This window comes from Crinia signifera, chromosome 5, assembly GCF_055691185.1.
Source record: "Crinia signifera chromosome 5, ASM5569118v1, whole genome shotgun sequence".
Taxonomy (NCBI): Eukaryota; Metazoa; Chordata; class Amphibia; order Anura; family Myobatrachidae; genus Crinia; species Crinia signifera.
The window spans coordinates 14,920,699-14,942,455 of record NC_139221.1 but is presented as its reverse complement, the minus strand read 5'-3'; the positions used below and the strand labels follow the sequence as shown (position 1 = coordinate 14,942,455).

At 46.0% G+C, this 21,757-nt stretch overlaps 1 protein-coding gene across 1 annotated transcript in view; it reads right to left on the bottom strand.

Annotated features, from left to right (window-relative positions):
- PKHD1L1 (PKHD1 like 1) overlaps positions 1-20,252 on the bottom strand; it is a 155,971-nt gene extending 135,719 nt beyond the window's left edge. Inside the window, exons 1-13 of the mRNA XM_083186703.1 lie at positions 20,178-20,252; positions 16,059-16,139; positions 13,487-13,634; positions 10,603-10,711; positions 9,947-10,004; positions 6,923-7,016; positions 6,094-6,147; positions 3,241-3,314; positions 3,107-3,149; positions 1,496-1,566; positions 1,306-1,416; positions 866-955; positions 147-409 (exon numbers count right to left, since the gene is read on the bottom strand). Coding sequence (XP_083042829.1) covers positions 147-409; positions 866-955; positions 1,306-1,416; positions 1,496-1,566; positions 3,107-3,149; positions 3,241-3,314; positions 6,094-6,147; positions 6,923-7,016; positions 9,947-10,004; positions 10,603-10,711; positions 13,487-13,634; positions 16,059-16,139; positions 20,178-20,226 — 1,245 coding nt within the window. The 5' untranslated portion in view covers positions 20,227-20,252. The remainder of the gene's footprint in view (positions 1-146; positions 410-865; positions 956-1,305; positions 1,417-1,495; positions 1,567-3,106; positions 3,150-3,240; positions 3,315-6,093; positions 6,148-6,922; positions 7,017-9,946; positions 10,005-10,602; positions 10,712-13,486; positions 13,635-16,058; positions 16,140-20,177) is intronic.
- Between the last annotated feature and the right edge of the window lie 1,505 nt (positions 20,253-21,757).

Sequence of the window (21,757 nt, the reverse complement as noted above, 5' to 3'; positions counted from 1 at the left end):
CAGACTCTGTAAGAGGGGTGTGGCTAGAGAATAAGACAGGAAGTAAAATGCCCAATGCTATTTCTCTATAGACGTTAGGCGTGTAAACCAGCCACTTTTGTAAAAACGTATAGCATAACATCACATGACCAAAAGATCCTCAATACCTTGCCTGCCGGGTCACCGGTTTCATTGAAATACAAGGCGTAGTCATCATCTCCCCTGATATAGAAATTGTAGTAATCCGTCTCTGGTGGCACAAAGAAGCCACTGAAACGCGCAATGAAAACAGAAGTGGCCTGCGGCCAAGATCTTGAAGCTCCATCAAACCAAGAAGCGCCAACGTAGCCGGTTGAGTTTTCATTTAATGTTAGCACACTGTTCATTGGGACAGTGGTGTTCCACATCTCCACCTTCAGTCCTCGGCTTCCTGTTTGCCAGAAAATGAAAATGTATTAGAGAAAAGAGTTGGAAATATCTTCATTTATGATGGCTACAGGTGTCCACCGGCCTCATAGGATGTGACATCAATCTGCTACGTAATCACACCTGATAAGGTTTTATGCAACGCTAGAAAGTTGAAAGTGTTGGATACAGCGAATTATGCGGTCGATTCAGATTTGTTCATTACAGGACAAATTCGTCTCCGTCCCCGATGTTCGTGGATTGCGCATGCACGCATAAACCCTTTGGGCGAACGGCTTTGGTGAGTTTCAGCCATCTCCGGCCAAAATAAAAGTCTGTCTTGCCTGTCTTTTATTAGCGAATGGAAGAGAAACCATCGAAAGATTTCTCTTCCGTTCAACCGCGTTCGAGTGGATGTGTATTGTTTCAACCAAATGTATACAAAACGGCTTATTTAGTAAACACCTGCCCTATTATATACCTGGGAGGAAAGCAGGAGAACCCGGTGGCTTTGGCGGTGTCCTGCAAGTTATTGTAGTGTCTGTTAATCCAAGGACGAGGCAGTCCTGACCTGGAAAGTGCAATACAGTCATTCAGCTATTGTCATTTCACTGCGTGGTGGTATTGGCCAAAGCCACCAACTACATTTTGTCTATCATTTTTCAATTGCATCCTAGAAAATGAGAGACAGAATCTGATTGGTCAATGGGCAGCACCAATACTTTTTATTTTTAGAAACTTTAGAATCGCTCAATAGCCTGCTGTGAGGCCAACAGGCCCTAAGTCCTGAACTGGGCCTAATGGATAGAGCCCATCCTCTCTTCGGACATTTATACCCCGGGGCCCCTTAACCGACTTTTACCAAAACCCAAAAAGCATGAATCACTTTGTATCCCAATGTTATAAATGATATTTACTAACCTCCTACAAGCACTTTGGCTGGCGCGTCGGTTTGATCGAAGTACTGTCCCGTTATTGTGACAATTGTCCCTCCCTGCGTGCTCCCAGCAGAGGGGAAGACCTCAGTAATCACTGGAAGATAACCACAACAGGTGTGTTATGAAGGCAAAGCCATCAGTAATGAAGGGATGATATAAGGAATCTTTCTTACCTGCATACGTTTGGAACATGGCGATTTTATTGAGAGAAGACACAAAGTACGTGGCCAGACTGGGTAAGCTCCTACAACAGGGAAAGTGTCAGTAGTTACACACAGAAGGTAAATGCTGTGATTTATTAATGGTCACTATAAAATGACATATTCCCATCATGCGTGGATCAGTTCTAGATATGCTGTTTCCGGTACTGAGGGGGGAGATGTATCAAACTTTCTTAAGAGATAAATTGGAAAATTTGGTCATAGCAACAAGCTAATTGGTTACCAATGGTTACACCTGTCCTCTAGATCTATGTAAATTTCATGTATTATAAGTCAAAATAATACTTCATTATTTTTTTTTTACCCCAAACTGCTTGGGGGACACTGGAGGGGGGAGGGGGGGGGGGTTGGTTCAAGGTGAGAGTTCAAGTAGGGCTGCCATCACAGGGGAAATGTGAACTTTGAGGCCGATTCAGACCTGTTCATATGGGTCCGAATTCTGCCCCGTTTTGGTTGGTGGGGGTTTTGCACATGCGTATGTTGGGGCGGCGGGCAACACTGACCTGTACGCAAGGCTGCGAGTATACCCAGCCTTGAGAACAGGTCTGAATCAAGACCTTTGTGTATGATAGATTATACTTGATACACTCCAGTCCTGCACCCACCTACTGTCCTGGCAGTCCCACCTATGCCATTACAGTCCTATCCTGCTGTGCCATGGAGTAATTTGTAACATTGTTTAACAGGGCATGGGCCATATTTATACGATTCAAAGTGGGATACTGCACTGGCTACACTGGGGCTGGAAGTGATTTCCTACTGGAAGTCCTACCTATGAGTCACCCGTATGACAGGGAGTCCAATTGGCAGGTGTTTCCTCCCTCCGGGACTGCCAGTCCGAGCTGTGATAAGCAGAGGCTTGGCTGTAGGAAGCCACTTCCTGCCTTCCCGCGCAGTCCTAGACAGCTTCTATGGACTGCAGTCGATGCAGCCCATAAAAGCCATACTTTTGCGTGTGCATCTGTGAAATGCATTTTGCAGGACAGGTATCCTGGGGGGTGGAGACCCAGCAATGCGACGTGGACCCTGGATGGCAGGGATAGCGGCAGCCCACCTATTACACACAGGAAGGAGCCGCTGCTGGTAGTAATACATGGTATAATCCATAAAAGTAATTTCCACTTGCCATGTGTACATCGTTGACTCACGTGGCATGAGATATATGGCAGTGTTTCAATATAAACTACACAGGTAAATATTACTACATGAAGGGCCCATCGGTGGAATGCCGTGGTAGGGGCACATGTCCGAGAGTGGGTGTGGCCAGTCATCACAGAGGTTTGGCTTATCATTGCATTGGTCTGGGCCTCAATAAATATATATAGTAAATACTGGACTATACTGCAGTCTGGAACCTGATGCCTAGCTGAGGAGGTGGGTCTCCTAGGCAGGAGGTCCCAGCGGGAGTTTCCCCTGTTCTCTGGTGGGCCAGCCCAACCCTGGCTTCCTCTCTCTTTAATGAAGGTTGTCTATTTCTACCTTTTAACCTTGTGAATTTATTTAAGGGTGGTGCCACAGTAACCTAAGTTTGTGACCATATTTTACATGAGCAATATAACCTACCTGCCGTAATTGCTGTCGAGAATAAAGCTGACATTGAGATGTCCTATTGGATAAAAAAAAATAGACAAAAATATTATATTGTTAATTCCATAAACTTTGCTGCTTCCCACCTGCACATGTAACGCGCGTCTTACCGACATAGGTCCCAGTGGAATAGCAGATCATTGAGCCGGTATAACTGTTAACGCTGTCAAGCTGTAGTCCATACCTGTAGATACACATCATATGGTAAGTGCATTGCACACTGAGGACCTGATTCACAGGTAGGTGTTTCTGTGTGCATTCTAACATCTGGTGCCGGAGTCACTGGTGCGATAATCTGCAAGCTCTGGTTTTCCGCCTCCCCCTTGTATGTTAGCATGTGCCTGAATTTGCAAGCACTGAGATGTCTGCTTCTAGTGTGTTGCAACACCACTTGAGGTTCTGGAGAGTCCACCATCAATACTTGCACCAGGAGGGCCCAGTATTGTGGTGGGCTAATGTGTTTTGATTTATTTCCTGTGGGGGCCACTGTGTTTTATTTTTTCCTATTGCAGGCTAATGTATTTTTTTTTTCTTTTTGGGGGCTACTGGGATTTTCTCCCTGTAGAGGTCAGTGTGTTTGTTGTTTGTTTGTTTTTCTGTGGGGGAAATTGTGTTTTTTTTCTATCCTGTGGGGGCCAATGTCTTGTTTTTTTCTGTGAGGCCTCATGTGTTTGTTTGTTTGCTTGTTTGTTTATTTTTCTGTGGGGGAAATTGTATTTTCTTTTCTGTGGAGGTCAAAGTGTTTTATTTATATCCTGTGGGAGCCAAAGTGTTTTTTTTTTTTTTCTGTGAGGCCCAATGTGTTTGTTAGTTTTGTCTGTGGGGGGCCAATTATTGTGTTTTTTTCCTGTTTGGAACAATGTGTTATATATTTTTTCCGGTGAAATGTTTTTCATCTGCACATGAGTCTGAGTTGCACCAGCATTCATCACGGATGGTGTTCCTACAGAGTTGCATTCAGATGCACCCACCAAGAAGTGTAATAGAAATGTATTGGGCTTTCCTATGTGGTTACCGGGGGTTGGCTAATCAGATGCAGATGTCACCTAGTATGGGTGTGTTGCTGAAGTGGTTACATACAGCATACCTCCCAACTTGTGTCCGGACGAAATAGGGACACGCGCGGGGTGGGGCGTATGCAATTGAGGGCGCGGCTTATGCTAATTAGCCGCAACCTCATTTTCATACGAGAATAGACGCTGTGCGCATGCGCACAGCGTCTATTCTACTAGATTGGGGGGTCTCCCAACTGCCACCCCCCGCAGCGGGACAATGCCTGCCGCGGGTGGGACGTCGGGACAGGACCCGAAAATCGGGACTGTCCCGACGGAATCGTGACAGTTGGGAGGTATGCATACAGTATAGAGCAGGGTTGCCGACCCTCCCGGAATTTGCGGGAGTCTCCCGAAAATCGTGTCCTTTCTCCCGGCCCCCGGAAGGGTGGGCAACCCTCCCGGAATCAGGGGGACCCCCACTGAGCCCCCCGATCGCGGCATGTATATGCCGCAATCCGCGGGTCTCAGGGGAGGGGGCGGAGCTAAAACGGCACAATTGTGTCGTTTTAGCCCCGCCCCCTCCATGGATATCAGTTATTTCTGCTATTTGCTGTAATGGGGGCGGGGCTTAATGACGTCACAGTTAAGCCCCGCCCCCAAAACTCGTAATATAAGATTCCTCTCCTGGCTTCTCCCGGAGAGGATTTTTTTAAAGTCGGCAACCCTGGTATAGAGATGTTAGACTGCTCTTATTGGAGTTCATACTTAGGCTGGTGATCTGTTCCAAGTATGGGGCTTGTGAAAGTGTAATACCCTGGACCTGCAAGGGTTAACAGACACTGCAAGAGTTAACAACTATTTTGTTTTATAATGCATATTAAGCGATATATTCCATGCACACATTGAGAGAAGTTTGGAGCTCAGACAGTGTTCACATGCAAACCTCATGCAGAGGGGACAGACAGGAAGTGTAAGTGAGAATGGAGCAGAAGTCTGGTGTGTCAGCTAGGAGAAGGTGCATGTTTGCTGGGACCATGGGACGACCAGCCATCGTTTCCATGGTCCCCAGCTTTGGAAACAGCTGCCATGAGTTACACCCCTTCTATGGAGAGAGCAGCAGCACATGTGAGTCACTGTGAATAGATCCCATTTCTGCAGAGTAATAGGAGGAGAATGTAGCCTCAGTGATAGCCCCAGTCCAGTGAGTCCAGTGAGAGGGTGATGCCCTCCTGTAGGGGTGCCCTAGAAGAGTGCCAGGTGTGAGTCTCAGGAGAGGGCGTATCTGGGTGAGTGGTCGAAGCCACGCGGCATGCTGAGTAGCCCCCCATTGACAAGAGTCCTCGCTATGGATGAGAGAGACAGTAACCTGTGATGTGTAGCACTACTGGTCCCAGGATGCCCCATGTATGAACCGCTGTTTACCATATTTATGCCGCTGCAATTAAGTGATGTGCTGGAGGAGGTGCCTTGAGGTAACCGATGTAACCATCATGATTAATGTGCTGGAGGAGATGGCATGATAAGTCACTGATGTAACCATTATGCTTTGTGCTGGAGGAGAGTGTTCAGAAGTTTTCCCTGCTTCTTCCCTGCTATATGTTAAATAAACTGTTTATTACTGTTTTATGAGATGGCCTGGCGCCCAATTCTTTCTGACACCTGTAGTCCACTCCCACAATGCAACTGTAATTAAACTCCTGATTATTCAGGGGACCCCCTGGTACCTGTGCCTTACCCATGACCAGCCGGAGGAAGTTAGTGTGATGCACTATACACAGTGACTGCAGTTATGCATACCTAGTGCCGGTGGGGTTTTATAAAAGGCTCAACGGTGTGACCAATAGGGGTGTTTATTCTACATCGTCCATAAACCATCGATTTCGAAGCATCAATGGCCACGCCTAGTCTATAACGCATATAACACTTAGCGCTGTAGTGTTTTCAGTTGCTCTGTTGTAGATTACTTACAGTGTATCAGAATTAGGTACCAGCAGATTACACGGCATTCCTCCTGCATAAACCCTGTGAGACAATGAAATCAATATTAAAAATCTAAATAATGACACCCTCCCCCCCCCCCAAAAAAAAAAAAAACAACAACAAGGGATAAATACAGTTATTAGATTAGTGGGGGGCCTATTTAATTAACGTTGGATGCAGATAAAGTTGATGGAGAAAACGTACCAACCAATCAGCTCCTAACTGTCATTTTTCAAACATAGCCTGTAACGTCAGTTAGGAGCTGATTGGCCTGTGCTTTATCTCCTTCATACATCAGTCGCAGTGGGTCGATGGATTCAGGTTGTTTTGACGCCGTCATGTTTGAACAACTTAATTTTAAAAAATGTGGCCGGTATTTGAAATGATACTTTTATTAAAGTCATTATCCGGTGTTTTATCTTGGTAAATAAATCATTTCCAAACCAACTCGCTGGATTTTGCCCCAGTGTCCTAAACTGCGTTTTAATTGTGCTTAAAAAACTGTCAAATAAAAAGCCACCGCTAGAAATTAGTCCCTATGGGGGTCATTCAATTGCTGGCGTGGAATCGGGTCGGGCCAGATAGTGGGCATCTGAAAATGTAAGTATTGACTTACTTTTCAGAGCGAAAGCTACAGAAATCATTCGATAGCGACCATCGAATGATTTCTCCTCCTTGCGGCATGCTAGTGCGGGGATTCGCTCAGCAAGGGGATGTGCGTTATACGCAGCCTAGCAAGCAGGTCTGAATCAGGCCCTTAGTCTCCATCCAAGGCTTAGTAAATAGACCAAAATGTTTTTTGTGCTGGATCTCTTGCCTTAGAACGCGGACATTTAACCCATTCGAACTTAATGCCGTGTTACTGCCATAGACGTCCGTGAAGATCTTGCCTGTAATTGTGATCATGGAACCTGCAAGAATTAAGCACAGAAAACGGCAATATAATAATCACGTGGAAAGTACGCTAAAAACCAATACAGTACACAGGGCGTGATCCTGATGTGGGCGCAATGTTTGTATTTACTCATGAGAGCGATTATAATCGGATAATCAGTGGCAAGCTCTGTCCCTGCATGCGATAATTGATACATCCATGCATTGTCGTCCATTATAACATTGCATATATTATGAGATCACACCCGCATATGGGGATGCGGATTGTGATAACTCAGCCCCAAAGTACCAGCCAACCTCAGCGTCACTCTCAGACACAGCAGGGGATTGCGCTGGCCACAAAGCGTCAAACAATCGCACCTGTAACTACATTATCGACCACATTAGAAACAGGCCCACAGCTCACCAAATCATTGGTAATTTATAGCTAGAATCTGATTGGCTGGATGGTCAACACCTGCACTCATCCTCTTTAGAAGGTTTGTTAGCAGTAGTTTAGAAGTCCAATACATTTGATCATATAAAGGTTAAATACTGCAACGTTTGAAGATTTGTTCTGGGGGTCCACACTCTGGTATGTCACCCCCCCGGAATGCCGCTGATCTGCAGTCCCATTAGGGGTTCTGCATTGGTTCTAAAGCACAATGATCTCTATAGCAACAGCATTTTCAAAAAATGTTTCCTGAGGCCACTTACATGGAATAAAAGGTTATTAATACAACTAGGTAACTTAAGGGTAGGAGATAAAATGTGTAATTGGATTAAAAATTGGCTGCAGAATTGGGGACAGAGAGTGGTGGTAAATGGCATACATTTCAGCTGGGGTAAGTTACAAAGTGGATTCCTGCAAGCTTCAATATTGGGATCCAACTTGTTTAATATAGTCATTAATGATATAGGTAGTAAAATAGTGAGTAAGATTGCAATATTTGCAGACGAGATGAAATTGTGTAAGGAAATTAACTCAGGAGAGGATGTGGATACACTACAAAGTGACTTAATTAAACTGGAAAGGTGGGCGGAAAGGTAGAAAATGCGGTTTAATATTGAAAAATGTAAAGTAATTCATTATGGGTACATAAATGAGCAAGCTACCTATAGGCTAAATGGAGTTATTATAGGGAATTCTGCTGTAGAGAAGGACTTGGGTAGATGAAAAATTGGGTAATAGTGCACACTGCTCAAGTGCAGCAGCAAAAGCAAACCGAACACTGGCATGCATTAAAAGGGGAATGGATTCAAGGGATGCCAATGTGATAGTGCCTCTTTACAAGGCATTGGTGAGACCACACTTGGAATACTGTGTTCAGTTCTGGGCACCACACCTTAAAAAGGGCATAATTAATTGGAGCAGGTACAGAGAAGGGCGACTAAGCTAGTAAAAGGTCTTGAATCACTAGAATACAAAGATAGGATAACCAGGCTGAATATGTTTCACTGGAGAGACGGAGGCTGAGAGGTGATATTATTAGTATGTTCACATACAGGATTGGGAATCATATGGAACTGGGAGATGATTGGTCACTTACAGGCCTATACTTAGGACACGCGAGCATGTACTGAGGCTCGAGGAAAATAAATTCCTTACTGAATTAAGAAGAGGATTCTTCACCATTAGAGCAGTAACATTCTGGAACTCATTGCCGGTTGGGGTGGTTACAGCAACTACTGTTACTGAATTTACATCAAAACTGGATGCATTATTGGCCACTAAGGGAATCCTATAGATATGACTTACTCAAGTCAGTAGTTACAGGTCAGATAGGTTGAACTCGATGGACTAACGTCTTTTGTCAACCTTAATTACTATGTTACTATGTTACGATATGAACCTTGTGTAAAACACAATACACGAACAAACTCTAACAAGTACATTAGATCTTCCTATCTGCTTTGGGGTGGGAGTGGACCAATGGGTCAATAGTGTCTAGGTCAACAGTAAATAGGTGCTCATCAGGCACAAGTCAACATTGACAAAAGGTCAAAGGTTGACAAGTTTTTCACTTTTTTTTGGTTTTAATGTCCAAACCTGTCCTCATACACCCCACCAATTAGTTCAGCGCGTACCCTTGTTTCAGGCATGGTGCCTCACACCACTACTGCTCTGCACACTTTACTTCTCCCACTCGTAGTCCACGTGGATTGTACAGCATGAAAAATTCCACATAAAGAAATTTTTTGGGAAAAACGCATGTTGACCTTTTCATGTGTTAACCATTGCCATGTTGAGATTTTGCATGCATTGACCTCTTGCCATTGTCGACCAGGGCTTAAAGTGCTACAGGAGGTGATGGAACTTATTTCCCTCTGCCACCTAATACCCTTCCCTCCCCTCCCCCGTCAGGCAGAGCCAGGGCCAGTGGTAGGGTTTTTGCTACTGCCCGAGTAATGTCCATTGGTGCCATTGCGGCAATAATTCAACTGGCCATCGATAGTGGCATTCTATGCAATGGATGACCATCAATGTTTTTTACTCTGTGCTTGGCTTCACAGGGGTGGGGCTATGCTCCTTGTCCCAGCCTCTTGGGAGGAAAAAGAAAAAACAAATTCATTTATGCATTTATGGTTCTCCCCCATCGATGGCAAAACTATTCTACATCAGTCATAAACTGAATCATCGATGGTCAATGGCCATCCCTACACTACCCTGCAATCTGTAATGCTTTTCTGTTAGAATTGCTTTGCAGGACCAAGGTGGAGGTTGAACTAGTTCAACTGTATCCTAGAAAACTATTGGTTGCTATGGGCAACAACACCTCTTTTATTTTTAGAAGCTTTGGTAAATTTAAGTTGGGGTGTGTTGAAGCTGAAATCTTAAGTGCATAAAGCAGCCGGAGAACACAATTACTGATTATGAACCATATATAAATCCGAAAAGTAACAACATAATCTTTACAAAATGAAAATGTGCTATAATGATAAAAACCCAACGTCGTGCCATAAGTACCTGGAGATCCGGATTGCGGTGCTATACTGTTAATCACTGGGGTGTAGTATATGTTTGTCTGGAAATTGATTAGAAAATAATTAATCACATTAACATGCACAGAATAGGTTACTGCAACTATAACAGTGATATATGCGATTGGCCAGTGGTTCTCAAGTGCGCCCAACAGGTCATGTTTTCTGGATTTCTTTAATCATGCACAGGTGAATTAACCTATTTAGCATTCGTTAAACAAGTAATGCTGCTTAATTTCAAGTAAATGGGGGGATGTGGGGTGATGTGTTAGTAATACCCCTTTCACACTGCACAAATAACCTGGGTCTGACCTGGGTTGTTGCCGAGTCGATCCGGGTGAAATGGCCTTTTGAAAAATTCTAGGCAGTGTAAACCGATACCAGTCACATTCACACTATATTGAGGAGGCAGCGTCAGCTACAACTGCTGCCTCCTCCCCTGCTCCCCGGTGCTGCCACCTCCCGTCGCTCCACCACTCCCTCCCTCAATGCTGAGTCACTATTGGAGCTTCACCTCGCAAATGCTGGGTCAATCCGGGGAAAGATATATGTCCATATCCCAGGTGCGATTCAGCATTCGCAATGTGAAAGGGGTATAATATTTAGGGGTAAAAGAAAACAATTGATATCTGCATACTGTACCTGGAACATACACCACGAGGACTGGAAATATCCAGAGCAAATATTTTGGGTGTCGACAGGCACGCCATCTACACTCACACGCACCATGTAGTAATCTGCCGGCATAGGCCTGGAAGGGGGAAAGTAACCACGATGAAGGTTTTCTCAACAGAACATCACATAGATGTTTATTCTCAAGAACCAGTGTATCTGTTTCCTACACAAACACTGGGGGCAGCCATGTTGTGGTCTGAACAATGTTCTCATGAACATAGACTTGGACTCCACACAGGATGGACTCCAACGGTACCTAGGGAATTCATACTGTAAGCTCCATTCTCATGAATATTGGTTGTGGCCACAAAATAGAAAATGGCTGCCTTTACTGGAAGTCATTTGTATACCAAAGATTGGTCCTGCCCCCAAACACCTTGTTGTTTATTCCATCACTTTTCAGGTGTGCACTGAAGGCGGGATGTATCATGTGTCGCATATCGTTTATTAACGCTGTATGCATGAATAAGTACACAAGGGACAGCTCTTCGGATAAGAGCTATCTCTTGTGAAGAGAGAACCCCATAGGATATGATCCGGGAGCTCTGTTGCGTATGCACGGCTGTTGGCCAGTGCATACACAAGTCTCGTCGGGAAGGAGAGGGATCTGAAGGTTCCCTCTCCAGGGAATTCTGTGGAAAGAAGGCCATAGAATTCTATAGACAATTCCATGTATATATGCTTTTGCCTAACAAGCTACATAATATTTCAATTTCTGGAGCTTGATTCTGGCATATCACAACCACATATCATTCTATAACCTGCTGTGCCGGTGGTCCTCAGACATTACCTGAGGACCACTTCAATGCATATGGGGAACGCAGCAAACTGTTGTACATTTTAGCATTTATTGCGTCCCATGATTCCGCCAATAGAATATCTGGGAGACTCCTGATTTTCAAGGTCTTTTCCTGAAGTAGTCCAGCCTACTGGATACATGGTGAATGGCATTTACTGCTGTGTGAAGCACATGATTCATTTGTTATGGTATAATGATCCAAATCATATTCCTGTCCCCTCCAGAACCTCCCACTTGGATGTCAACCCCAAGGATCTCCCAGAGGGGATGCATACAACGTCAACAAGTATTTAGCAAAATAGGGTCTGATTTTGAGTCAGATTTCTCCATGGCAGCCTTCTTAATTTCTTATGTTAAATCAGTAATCAGACCTTATATACCAAAAATTCCACTTTTGTATCCCACTCAGTAAGGTCCGTTATTCATTTTAAGTCAAACATTATCCCACTTATTCACATTACACCACACAATAGTTTCCTTATTCCCTTTACACCACACAATAGTGTTACTTATTCACATTGCACCGCTCACTGCATTATACAACACAGTAGTGCCCCTTATTCACATTAGACCACAAAGTAATGCCCCTTATTCACATTAAACAACACAATAGAGACCCTTTTAGACATGCTACAGTAGAGCCCCATATTCACATTATGCAACGCAGTAGTACTAGTACACAGTAGTGCTAGTATACACTACACAGTATATCACTTTATTCACATTATGCCACACAGTATCCCTCCCCCTTACCTATATTTTACTGTGCCTAAAACCAAGCCAATTGCCAGGAGGTCAGGCTATTGCCTGCTCACCTTGGGGCACATTAAGTGACCTGGGCTCAGGGGTTAAAGCTGAGAAGGGGGGGAGACAGCGTGGAAATGAGTTGCACCACTTGTAATAAAGAGGTGGAACTAGTTCAATCTTATTCTTGGCCTGCAAAGTAATTCAGGCAGAATTTATACTTTGCAGGTTCAAAAACCCTACCACTGGCCCTGGATCTTTCCCAATGAGGAGAGGGGAGAGGGGGGAATTAGGTGGGAGACTGAAATTAAATCCACCAACTCTCCAGGACCATTTTAAGCCCTGCCTGGGCCTAATGCTCAGAGACACGTGTACTTGTGGCACAGGCTCTATGCCCACAGGCTCTATGCCCACAGGCTTTATGCCCACCTAAAATTCCCCAGAGGCCTGATAGAATTATGACCTCATCTGTGGCTGCAAGAGCGCTTTACCCGATGCCTGTTTGTCTTGACCACCTCCACCAAACTGAAGGCTGCACACGGCAGCATGTGACATCAGATGCTGCAAACTCGAAAAGTCCACAAGACATACGGTAGGCTCACGGTTACGCCAAATCCAAAGAGGCTATTGGTCAGCACCCCCTTGCTCGGCGCTTCCCCCACCCAGCAAAAAAAATATCACAGCAGACACTTCCACCAATATGGCATCTGGTGCACTGTGCGGTGGCACCGGTCACATGCCTTAGTTCTGGCCCTAACATGGTTACGGTATAAATGTTAGACAATGTCTAGGTCGACAATCACTAGGTGGAACACTAATGGTCAACAGTGACTAGGTTGGCACCTTGAGATGGTCGACATACCCAAAGTTGACTTTGACAAAAGGTCAACGCAAGCTTACAGTTGACATAGTCATGTTCGACATGAATAAGGTTGACATGAGTTGTTTATAGTTTTTGGTGTCTATTTAAACATACGACATGGACTCCATATAAGTGTACTTCATCCTCTCGCTTTGTGACAAACTCATGTCAACCATGTCTATGTCGACAATAACCTTGTGTCGACCTTTTGACAACATCGACACAATAATATTATTTTTCAAGGCCTGATAACCGACATATCTTAGATGAGTTATAACAAAACTTTCCTGGCAGATCTAAAGCACCAGGTCACCCTCACCATCCTCTCCACCCCTAAAGACACCTTGGATTTGTCACATGCTTTTGGTGCCCACAGTACCCGCACACCATGGTGTGTGGCTAACTTGCTGCGAGTCGGGACACACATGCCAACCTCAGGACATTACCTTGTGTAGCAGGTGATCAGTGTGGCAAGACTGGCATCTTTCTCCACATCACAGGGGATTGAAAGGGAGGAGGAAACAAGCTGGACGCTGTTGCCCATGTTGGTATTACTGTTATCTCCGTAATTGAACTGGTTGGCGTCTGCAAAGCCTGAGGAGCGAGAAGAGTATGATAAAATATCATTAAAGGGTCTGAATGTATGATGCAGTGCATTGTCCAATCAGCACCCTTCTTACACGGAATTGGTCAGTCATTGCTCCCTCCCTCCAGAGTCATTGCTCCCTGACCTTCATATCAACACTGAGGACTGTGAGCATATATAGAGGTGTGATACCCAGCAGCTGCGACTGCTGTCAGGCTCTAGGACCCTGCACACACCGGCCGATGCTGGCTGGGTTGGAAAAATGACAGTTAAGAGCTTATTGCCTGCTGTGTTATCACCTTACACTTTATCACCACTGTATCACTTCACCAGCTTAATACAGATGTAGCCATGCATATCTGTCCTACGGATGGCCTGAGAGATGAACCGTGTCGCAGCATGGTAAAGCGTTGCGCAACCTGACTAGTGTGGTGATGGCATTGCTGGGGATTGTAATGCCAATATTCATCCACCAGATGTCACCAATATGCATGTGTGAGGTCTCCAATGAATATAATATAGTCCAAGAACTACTTTACCAGTTTGTAAATACAGTATGCTACGTAGTCATCCTCGTGTTGTACACTAATTATGCCACATAGTCAATCATTCTAGGCCACCGTGTTGTACAGTAATTATGCTACGTATACGCTCATTCAGCCCCAGAGACTCGGTGGGGAAATGTATCCAGAGTCTAGCTCCATAAGAGAGGGCTAAGCTCGGGATACAATTCCCCGCCGAGTCCCTGGGGCTCAATGCGCGTATATGTAGCATAATTTCTGTACAAAACAGTGGCGTGCCGTGACTATCGGCCACGAGGGAGCCCACCAACGCCCAGCAGCATTTACATTAAATACACTTTTTCAAATAAAACTATTTTGCCTACATAGGGCCTGATTCCGACCTGCGCTAGGCTGCTTACACTGAGTGGCCAAATTCTTATGACCACTTGACACTTATACGTAGATCGGCCATAACTTCACGTTGTTGCCGCTAGAGGGCGAGATAGCTATAAAAAGGTGAAGTGAAGCATCAGTTGCACTGTGTTGCTTGCAAAGAAATTGGCAAAAAATGTGAAACGTCAGAACCAGTATCAGCAAAACGGCTGCACTTGTGAAGTGTCCGAGATCAGCAGTTATTAATGTTTACAGAGAGCGGACTACCGAGCAGAAAACCGTGTCTCAACGTCAGGCTTGTGGTTGTCACAGGCTACTGAATGCTCGATCTGACAGGAGACTCTCCGGAGTTGTCCAGTTCAACAGAAGACCAACATTACGTCACATTGCGGGGAATCTTAATCATGGAGCAACTGTGAAGGTCTCTGAATGAACTGTTCACCGCACATTACACCGTATAGGCTGTGGAAGCCGACGGCCTGTTCGAAAGCCTCTACATTCTGCCTTCAACAAGAGCTGACGTCAACAGGTCACAAAGGAGCACAAGGATTGGACAGTAGATGACTGGAAAAGGGTCATGTGGTCCGATGAATTACACCATGCAGATGCCAGGGTGCGAATATGGAGAAAACAGCACGAAAGCATGGACCCCAACTGCATTGCCACAACACTTCCAGCTGGTGAAGGCAGTGTTATGGTTTGGGGGATGTTTTCTTGGCATTGTATGGGTCCTTTGATTCCTGTGGAACAACGTCTCAATGGCCAAGGGTATTTGAGTGTTATCGCAGATCAGTTACATGCTGTTATGTTAATGGTGTACCCTGCCGGGGGTGGATACTTCCAGCAGGACAATGCTCCCTGTCATAAAGCTGGCATTGTCCGCAGATGGTTCGAAGAGCATGACAGAGACTTGGTGCCGGACGGGTTCCCGACAGTCGTTTACCCGACGTCGGGATCCCGACTGTCAAAACGCAGACAGCTGGGTGCCCGACAGCCACCCGCTATTTTCCCTCGTGGGGGTCCACGACCCCCATAGAGGGAGAATAGAATAGGTGGCTCGTGTATTAAGCAACCGTGCCCGCAGCGTGGCAAGCGCAGCGAACCCGCAAGGGGCTTTTTTGCGCTCGCCATGCTGTCTGACTCCGGCCAGTCGGGATCCCGACGTCGGGAAAATGACTGTTGGGATCCCAGCTGTCGGAGTCCCGTACCACACCCAGAGACTTTACCTTGCTTAGTTGGCTGCACAATCACCAGATCTCAATCCAATTGACAATCTGAGGGATGAGATAGAACGGGCCATCTGGCAGCTGGATACAGTACCATCAAATCTTGGGGAATTGGAAAATGCAGCTCATCGGATATGGTCTCAAATTCCTCATACCACCTACCAACATCTCATAGAGTCCATGCCAAGAAGAATCTATTGAGTGTTAAGGGAAAAGGGTGGTCCAACATTGTATTGAGGGGGTGGTCATAATAAATTGGCCACTCAGTGTATATTTGCAGGTCAACGCCACCCCTCCAAACATTACCCACCTTGTCCCTGGATGGTGATTCTTGTTGCTCCATTCAAACTTCCCGTTGTTGGCAAAATCTGAGAAACCAGCAACTGTCCCCCTGCAGTAACACAGAGACGTAGATCAGAATTGGGGCTTTTCAGAACATGTAAACATGCGATGTTGCCCATAGCAACTATTCAGATTATATATTATCTTCTAGAAGGTGTTAAATAAATAAGAAGTAAAATCTGATTGGTTGCCCATAGCAACATCCCATCCTCATTCATTAGAACTCCCATCTTAGTAATATTACGGTCATTTTAGGTACTAGCACAAAGATTAGGTCATATTGTATTTGATGCTGTAGAGATGAAGGGGGAAATTTACTAAGATGTGTATTCTACTTCATGTGTGATGTTGCTATGGCTATGGTTGCTATGGCAACATCACGTGTGAAGTAGAATACACATCTTAGTAAATTTCCCCAGAAGTGTGATATTCCCTGGTGGTACATAAAATATAAAAGGAAATGAAAAGTTTCCCCATTATGGGAAAGGATTAGAACAGGGTAGGACCTAAGAATCCTGGGCTTATATATTACTGTATGAACTACATACCACCCAACTTCTGCAATTCCTAAATCAGGGCCTCCAAAAAGGGGGAGGGAACTAAGTGGTGGGTGGGCGTGGCCATGCGTAGAGGGGAGTGGCCTAGCGCTGCAACTGCCTGTTTTTATTAGAGGCGTGCCCAGTGCTCCCCTAGCCTAGGCAGCCCCCAGCTTCCTCCCTACATCCCTGCAATGAAGAAATCAAATGTCGCACACCTGCGCACCGTCGCACGGCATCTTCTCAGCGCACACCACTGCTCTGCAGAACAGCAGTGATCTCCAGCTCCAACAACTGCCCCCCTCCCGCCCATGGTACATTGCCACCTGCAGGAGTGACAGCAGGAAAGTCTCCAAATAGCAGGACATAGTGGCGCTAGATCGACACTATGAAGTTCGACGTGCATTGGGTTGACCACTTAAGGTCGACAGGGCTTAGGTCGACACATGAAATAGGTTGACCTGGCTATTGTCGACGGGGTTGGAATGTCAACACAAGCATTAGGTGAACAATGGAAAGGTCGACAGTCAAACGGTCAACATGAGTTTTTTTGCAGTTTTTGGAGCCGACATGTGCCGACAGTCGATATTTCATACCCTACCATCCACTAGGGCGTGGAGGGGGGGGGGGAATATAATAGTGTGCCAAACGCAGCGATCTATACCAGGGGACACGGTAAGCTGATTCGGTATCCATGTCGTCAAAATTCGGGACAAAAACATGAAAAACTCATCGACCTTTTGACCTTCCCATTTTTGACCAAATGCTTGTGTCAAACTTCCGACCCTGTTGACCTTAGCCATGTCAACCTATTTCCTCCCCTGTCGACCTTCAGTGGAGACCTTCATACAGTCACCCTATGACCCATACCAGGAGCTATGGTACCGAGCAGAGGTATTCAGCACTGACTTGTTTCCATTGTTTCAGTATGGTCTGAAGAAACCAAAACGTCAACTTTGACGATTCATCCGTGTCCAGCTGACATTCCTGGTAAGGTACGACTATAATATCACACAATGTTCACTTCAGACACAGTTTTGTTTTCGAGAACATTTCATGTCCCATGACTTACTAACATGAACAAACAGAACATTCTGGAAATGACATAAGGACAGGGGTCATGTATGTGGGTTACATGCAACTTGCTGACAATCAAAATGTTCAGTCCAAGAGTTTTATAACTCTGAGAACATTCAATAGATCATATTCAGTCGACGGATGGGCGGCGTCTACATCGATAATCAGGCTGTCGACCACTCTTGGTCAAACGCGTCTAGTTAGAGGCCTAAAGATAGTCGACAGCGTCTAGATCAATAGTAACGAAAGACAGATGCAAACATTAAGTTGACGGGATCGTGATTGACATTCACAAAGTCGACACAAGTTTTTGGTTTAGACCGACTTGCAGGGGCGTAACTATAGCACCGCAGCCCCCGCCACCGCGGGGGGGCGCTGTGCATGTGGGGGCGCCGGGGGCTGCGGTGCTATAGTTAAACCCCCCCTCAATCCCCCGCAGACTTACCTATCGCGCTGGTCCCGGCGGCTCCGTTCTTCTGCTGAGGACCACCACAAAATGGCCGCCCCCATATAGCACACAGTTCTCTGAAACTGTCTGCTGGATGGGGGCGGCCATTTTCTGGTGGTCCTCAGCAGAAGAACGGAGCCGCCGGGACCAGCGCGATAGGTAAGTCTGCGGGGGATTGAGGGGGGGTTTGCAGGGGCGGCGGGGTAGGGGTGCTCGGCGGGGCGGGCGACGGGGGGGGCGCCCAAAACGTAGCTACGCCACTGCCGACTTGGTTCATACATTACCATCCAAGTGGGCATAGAGTTATATAATAATAATAGTGCCATGCCAGGGGGCATTGTCCATATATACGGTGTCCATGTCGACATAGATGCCCAAAAAACTGGAAATAATGTTTGCGTCTATCTTTTGTAACTGTAGACCTAGACGCTGTCTAACTAGACGCGTTTGATGAACAACAGTCAATCACGTGATTATTTGTCTATATTAGATTCAATAGATACAGTTGTGTTCTGTGCAGTGGTGCCAAGAGGGGGGGGGGGGGGGGGCAGATATTGTTGACCCAGGCACGGCTCTGATGGAGGGTCTGGGTCCCACTCCCCCTATGCAAGCAGCCGGGAAGTGAGGAGAGACATTACTAGAGACAGGATTATATGCATTTGCATATTTTGCCCATTCTCACTGGTTATTGCATATTTTACCTAAAATTTAGTGGTGGTGCATATTTTAGGCCCCGCCCTCTTCCCACCCACGAGTTACAGCACTGCTTTGCTTTGCTGCTGCTGGCCAGGTAGTGGTAGAGTGCGCAGGCTGGGGCAGTATGTGCGCAGTGTGGGGAACCTTGGATGTACGCTATGTCTGACACTGGTCTAGGCTGCCAATCCATGTTGATAAAAGTCAGTTGGGCGGATGCCATTACCAAGCTCCTGAAGCTTTGCCTGCCCCTGGCCTGGGACTTTACACCAAGAGACAGACTTCTGCAGTAGAGGAGGCGGGCGGAAGGGTTGTGACATCACGCGGTGCGGAGAAGATGCTGTGTCACAGTGAGTATGCGGCGCAGGGAGGAAGCAGGAAGCCTTCCACTGCACCATCCTCACACGCTATGCTGACATTTGATCCATCGGCGCTGGAGATGAGGGTCCGTGTAGTTGATGCAAGAAGAGCTTTGAACGTTGCAGTCTGCTGTAGCAGCCAGCATACTGACATCTGCAGATGCTGTGGGCCTATTTTTGAGGTTTATTTGCAACTAATTGTATGCTGATTTTTAAATAAATAAGTTAAAAATTACTTTTTTTATTATTTAATGTAGCATATTTTAACACTTTTCATGCATATTTTAAGTATTTTTCATGCATATTTGCATGCATATTTCAAGCTTTTTTTGTTGCATATAATCCTGTCACTAGACATTACAGTCTGTGGCTGCAGCACAGCCTCTCTCCTCCGCTCAGCACATGCTGCTCAGTCACGTGTGCTGAGCGGGGGAAAGAGACAGCTGCAGCCTGTCCTCCCTCCCAGCAGTGATGTGCCGGACGGTGGGGCGGTGGGGCGGGCAGCAGTGAGCTGCAGCAGAATTTAAAAAAAAAATACTTTCAAAAGACTGTCCTGACGCTGATTGGTTGAGAGAGTTCTCTCAGCCAATCAGTGGCCGCCGAGATGGGAGGCCACGTAAAATTAAAGCAGACAGTATTCACCCTGGACAGAAACAATATAAAAATCTAAATCTCTCTGCGCCTGTTACATCTGCCCCACCTGCAGTGCAGCATGACATTGTCCATTAGAGAGAGATTTTGCTTTTTAAAACCATACTGAATAACCCCCAGAAACCTAAAACCAGAAATCCGGCCTGTAACACCCAAGATTTCCTAATGAACTCTGAAGTGATGACATCAGAACTGGCTCTTTATAAAGATATAATTTACAGGCGCTTGTACATTTATTAGCATCACTTATATTATACTATATTATAAAGCCAGAACCATTTATACACTGTCACCAATTTATTGTTAATCAAGCATATGCTTACGTGTCAGATGTACGGTGAGGAAGAGCGGGAGCAATCCGGCCAGATTCATGGTAGTGGCACAGCGCCAGCTGCGGCGGGCTGCAGGGAAGAGACACAACGCTATCGGTCACATGGGCACATACAGAAATTCTGCACTAGGATATTACACATATAGGCATTATATATACCATGTACAAAGCTGCCATACACTTACATGTGCCTGCCTGTAGAATAGAAGACACAATTCATGTCTGCAAGAACTGGGATGCCCACTTTGTGCACCCTTAGGTGCCGCCATCAGACTCCCCACTGAACCTTACGCCTGTCCCATGATATTAAGGGTTGTTTTAATACTACATGGAAAGTGTGTTTACATGGTCTTACTGCTACTAAGAGGCGTGGCACTTTAAATTTTACCCAAACCAAGGACTTCTGGAGGGGCCAGGGTCCAGCTCCTCCCTCCACCAATTGCTGGGAGCAGAGCAAGGGGGAGAGACACAAAAGGCTGCTGCTGTTGTGTGCTGAGCTGGGGAGAGAGATCTGCTGCGGCAGCCTTGTCCTCTCACTCCCTCAAGTTTATTTTTTTTTTCACAGGTTTTGGCAACGACCCCTCTCGAAGGCCCCGTCCAATGGTCAAACCCCCTCTGTTTTACCAGGGCCCAGCCGACCTGTCAGGGCCTCTGCTATGGCTCCTAGGGGTCTATGTTCTAGGCCAATCAGCTCCTGTAATTTTTCTAACACAGCCAATAACATGGCAGTTAGGAGCTGAAGGCTTAGTAAATAGACCATTTAGAACTCAAATTTAATTGGGCTTTGGGTACTTGTGTATTATCCAGGCGCCCGATTTTGTTAATTGCATGCCTTAACTTAAGGCATGCAATGCGATGCGATCAATGCGATTTCCTGCGATAAAATCGCGTCAATCGCATCACATGCAACCAAATCGCATGCGATGCGATTGACGCCATTTTCCATAGGAATCAATGTTAAATGGTCCCAAATGGTCCCTGAGACCATTAGGGTCAATGTGAAATGCCCCCCAGGCCCCCCATTGTTTGTATGCCCCCTCATTGTTAATGCCACCCCACCATCAACGCCAACCCGAAGCGCGGCGAGCACAGCAGTACGCGTCCTCCTACCTTTTCATACCCCCACTATCCACGTCGGCGTGGAGTTGATTTTATATAGTGTGGCGAGCGCAGCGAGCCACCGAGCCCAAAGCGTGGCGAGGGGACGCGTAATACCAGTGAAGTAATGTGCGTCCCCTAGCGGGGATCGCTGCGCTCGCCGCGCTTCTGGGACCATTTGGGACCATTTAACATTGATTCCTATGGAAAAATCACGTCCATCGCATGCGATTTGGTTGCATGCGATGCGATTGATGCGATTTTATCGGCCCGATGAAAAAAATCGGGCGCCCAGTACCGGGCTTTGTATTAATGTATTTGTATTAAATGTGCTTTTATTACCGCTAAATATACCTTCCTCCCAACTATTTGGAGACTGTCCTGCTATCCCTCCCACGCAGTGGCGTAACTATAAATTTTGCTCCCCCCTGCCAAAAAGTTTGTGGCGCCCCGGCTCCTTTCCAGCGTGTTTCC